General features: G+C 43.3%; 1 protein-coding gene across 1 annotated transcript; it reads left to right on the top strand.

Moving 5' to 3' along the window:
* The first annotated feature begins 1,854 nt into the window (after nt 1-1,854).
* Nucleotides 1,855-4,244, top strand: LOC144756569 (uncharacterized). The gene has a single exon (XM_078646324.1). It carries the CDS (start codon nt 2,038-2,040, stop codon nt 3,004-3,006), a length of 969 nt encoding a protein of 322 aa, XP_078502450.1. The 5' UTR covers nt 1,855-2,037; the 3' UTR covers nt 3,007-4,244.
* Nucleotides 4,245-4,488: the final 244 nt, after the last annotated feature.

A 4,488-nucleotide genomic window follows, 5' to 3' on the forward strand; every position in this document is an offset into this window, starting at 1 on the left:
GGCTTCTTGTGTTGAGGGGCAGTAAAGACCCAATGGTTAGGGGGTCTGGTGGATGGATTGGGTTCCACCTTGGGCGAGGATGGGGAGGACAAAGGGTAACGATTGGAACTCAGGACCCCTAAATTGCTAATGATGGAAGTTTAACCTGGGTGAGGATTAGGAGCCAGTTTTGCAGTGAGCTCAACCACATTTAGTTCTGTCTGCAGCAGTTGCTCCCTCACCTTATGGCGATCCAAATATTACTATCAATGAATATGGAATCCATTTATTCTTCTAGCATCTGTTTCAGTTGGGTAATAGCCATCAGTATCTGGGGAGTGGACATTTCATCCGCACGTGGAAATAGGCCTTGTCTGCTCTGCGAGTTCCATGCAGGGCCTCCTTCCACCTCTGTATATCTGAACATTTTTGGTTATTGGCCTGTTCTAGAAGATCTATCTCGGCCCATAACTACACAAAATAGTTTTTGCCACAGGGGCCTATCCCGCTCCTTCAAATTCTGTGTCTCAGCAGGTGCTCTGCTATCCCCTGGGTAGCCTCTCAAAACAGCGGCCCAGCCCACTGCAGGTCAGACTGTCTTCTTCAGGTCTGTCTGCCACTTATTACCTCCAGAATAGGAACATGAAGGAGAACCAGGCAATGTCCCCCGAGGCATGAGCAAGGACCTAGCCCTCAAGCCTCCCTCTCATCCACCACCGCCCACGTCTCAAAGGTTAGTAGCTGCAAGGTCACTTCTCAGCAACCTCTTATCAGTTGGAAGCTCAGGGTTACCGGGTCGCAGTCCCAACTATATGATCACGTCAATGGGGAGGGAGGAGGGGTTGCACAGGTGGCACCTGTATGTCAACTTGTATGCACTTCACAGGCCCGGCCCTCTATGCCGTCTCAGGCAGGCCTCCTGAAACTGTATACGCTCTCTGCATCAGCAGTCCGTAATGCAGGAAGGGCAGGGGCAGTTAACGCCTGGGGGCTGTGCTGACCTCATCTCCATTATCTAGCCGCTCTCATTGTGGCAACCATCCTCCAGGCTTCTAGGCTCCAACCAGCATTGTGTGCCCCAGCGATCAGTTTATTTCTAGGAAGCCATTCAGCCCCAGTGTGCCCGGCTGTGCCAGTACATCTCAGCCAAGCCTTTGCAGGCGTCTATGCGCTTCCCATCATGGTTTCGTGGGGCTGGGGAAGTGGAGTCTGCGGCCCCCTTGGTCCGCCGAGCTCAATTTCCAATTGTTGGGCTGCCACTGTATGGCACTCACCTTGGCATCTGTGCGCTCGATCATGGTAGGAAGTCAGTCCGAGCCCCCTCTACCACCTGGAGGGCTCTATGCGTGGGACCTCCTCTAGGGGTCTGACCTCTAACTCCTTGGGAGAGTACTGGATTCTGTAGGATTAGGCTGGGTGCCCGGCAGCGCAATCGTTCAAGGCTTTCATTCAGCCATCTTCCTGTGTCTGCCTTTTACAAGATTATGCAAGTTTCAAATTTAGTTTATTCATTTTGATATCATTCGACATGGCAAAACAATTTGTTTGTAATTCTTTTACGGTCTATACAAAATGTAAATAGATTTATCATTTTATATTACTGATATGAGTGAGTGCACACTTATTGTTAACATATCAATCTGCTTTATTTTATGTTGGTCTCATTTATCCTTGCCTCAAAACCCTACCAACTCTATCCCATCGGAAAAGTACATGCATTACTTCCAGAATGCTGCCATTCACTGTTAAATAATTTCATTAAAATTAGTTTACACCTTGAAAGATATTTAACTTGATTTTTTTTTTTTTAATATACTGCAGGTGGCTTCAAGTGTGGACAGGAACAAAACTTACGGATTCTGTCATTTGCAGCAAATAGACTACAAAGAGAGATATGTTCCAGAGATTTTAGAAGAAACCAATTTCTAAAAGCTGGATTTGGCCAGGAAGTAACGACAATACAGAGCAGAGTTGCCGACTGATTGTAAATGCAGTTTCTGGTTTCTCTCTAATTTCTTATGTCAATGAACCCTTAAGTTGGGGGCAGCAAGGACACACATGATCGAGGAGATGGAGGGTTTTGTGACTGTAAAGCAAGAGCCAGAACAGCAGCACAATTTGAATCAAAAAACAGTGTACATTATTTATAAGACTGTGCAGATTGCAGAAGTAGTGTACCCATGCACTTCACAAGAGACAAACCTAGCTAGTAATTTGAACAGGACAGTAGAGAAAAAGAGGTGCACAGGAGAGATACCTTATCAATGTTCCGAATGTGAGAAAACCTTTACTCAACAATCCTACTTGACTCGACATATGAAATCGCACTCTGAACAAAAGCCTTATCAGTGCTCTGATTGTGAGAAAAGATTTAGTCAGAAACACTATCTGACACGACATGAAGGAACACATTTGGGACAAAAAATATATCAGTGCACTGAATGTCCAAAAAGTTTCAGCAAAAAAGCGAGTTTAATTCAGCATGAAGGTGCACATGCAGGAGAAAAACGGTATTTGTGTTCTGAATGTGGTAAAACCTACCGTCATAAAATCAGTCTCACATTACATGAAAGATCACACTTGGGACATCAACCATATCAGTGCACTGAATGCCAGAAAAGCTTCCACGATAAAAGTACTCTTGCTAAGCATGAAAAAATTCACACCGGAGAAAAGCCATATCAGTGCAATGAATGTCAAAAATGTTTTACTAAGAGATGTAGTCTAACTCAGCATGAAAAGACACACACCGGAGAAAAACCCTATAAGTGCACAGAATGTGAAAAAAGCTTCAGTCAGAAAATCCATCTCGTACATCATGAGAGAACCCACACAGGAGAAAAGCCCTATCAGTGTGAAGAATGTCAAAAAAGCTTCAGTCAGAAAATTCATCTGACCCAGCATGAGAGAACTCACACAGGGGAAAAACCCTACTGGTGCAGTGAATGTCAGAAAGAATTCAACCACAAAATTAGCCTGACTCACCATGAGCGAACACACGCTAGGCACGCCTCCGCTCAGGAATGATGTTCATTCACATAGTTCCATGTAAACTAAAAGAAAGTACAACATATGGACATTAACCTGAACTGAACGCCTACAAGTGCAGTGAATATTACGGAAGCTCTAATTCTGAAATCAGTCTTACTGATGAGATAGCATGGAAATGCCCAAAAAAAGTTAGCAGTGCGCTGCAAAACCAAGCGGCTAGTGTTTGAATGTATGAATAACTCAGTCTGCCTAGGTGTATGAGGGAGAAAATATCCGGTTTGCATGAGAAATAATATCTTTGAAAAGCTAAAGTGAGAATGGTAATCTGACTTAATGGGTGAGCACAAAGCTAGCTTAGTTGCAAACCTATTTAAGGTGGAACTTGTAAGAGCTTTTTTTATTACAAAATCCCCCAACGCCCCCGCATTCCCCCCAACGCCCCCCGCATTCCCCCCAACACCCCCGCCTCCCCCCAACGTCCCCGCATCCCCAATGCACTCCAGTCCCAATGCACTCTCACCACACACCCCATTCACCCCTGATCACACACCCCCCACCCACACACATCCCACCCCCAACACACTCACACTGTTTTATAAACATTCCCATGCCAAACGTTCAGCAGATTGACATAAAATAAGTTGCAGTAGTAAGAGAGCTGCTCCCTTTTGTGACTTTGCTCATGGAAAAGATCAAGGCGATTACACATATAAAAAAGAAAATTGTGATGAGCAAAAAAGTGGAAGAAGTTAACTGAAATGCTCTTCTCTAAATTCCTACAACAAGCTAATGAATGAAAGCCAACAGGGTAATTTAAATGTGCTGCTATTCAAAAAGCCAAAGAGACTCTAGCCTTGGCACGTTATCATACTAGTAAAACAAATTGAAACTAGTGAAATGATTTAAGCTGATAGTTATTGAACATCCTGACTCTGGTGAACAGTATATTAATGTGGCAAGTTGTGCATGGACTCTAGTGTGGGAATTGTATAATATGTACCTGAGAACAATGCATGGAGATTTTTTGAAGAGTGTCAAATGTTGGAATATGCCTTTAGGCACAAAAAATGAAAAATCACAAACCATTGTGACCAAGTGTAATTGATTGCGACCAATTGTTGCCCAGTATGGCCTATTAAAACCACTTCAAAGATATTGCCTGTGAAAGTGAAAACACAATCAATTCTACGAAAGTATCTATTTTTGCACAGATGATATTGATAGTATTTGTCAATAGTGTAAAGATTAGTAATGTAGAACATTTCACGAACGTATCCTTCCTCATGGAGTCTTTTGTTATGACTCCTGCTGTGTGTAAAATGAAAGCCTATTCAGAGACCTGAATCAGAAGAAAACATAAATAGTCTATCTATAAAGATGAAATCACGCAAACATCCGAAATATGGTAATATTGCCCCTGTTCACAAATTAAGAAGTGTAGGTGCTTGAAAAAGCTACTGCAAAACTGATCCTCATGTTTCATCGTGCAGAATACAAATGGTCCGTCATTTTTCACGA

Source organism: Lissotriton helveticus, chromosome 1_1 (genome assembly GCF_964261635.1).
Source record: "Lissotriton helveticus chromosome 1_1, aLisHel1.1, whole genome shotgun sequence".
NCBI classification, from domain to species: domain Eukaryota; kingdom Metazoa; phylum Chordata; class Amphibia; order Caudata; family Salamandridae; genus Lissotriton; species Lissotriton helveticus.

Bases quoted from the DNA above. Each gene is read 5' to 3' on its own strand.
- LOC144756569 (XM_078646324.1), top strand. From the start codon at position 2,038: ATGATCGAGGAGATGGAGGGTTTTGTGACTGTAAAGCAAGAGCCAGAA.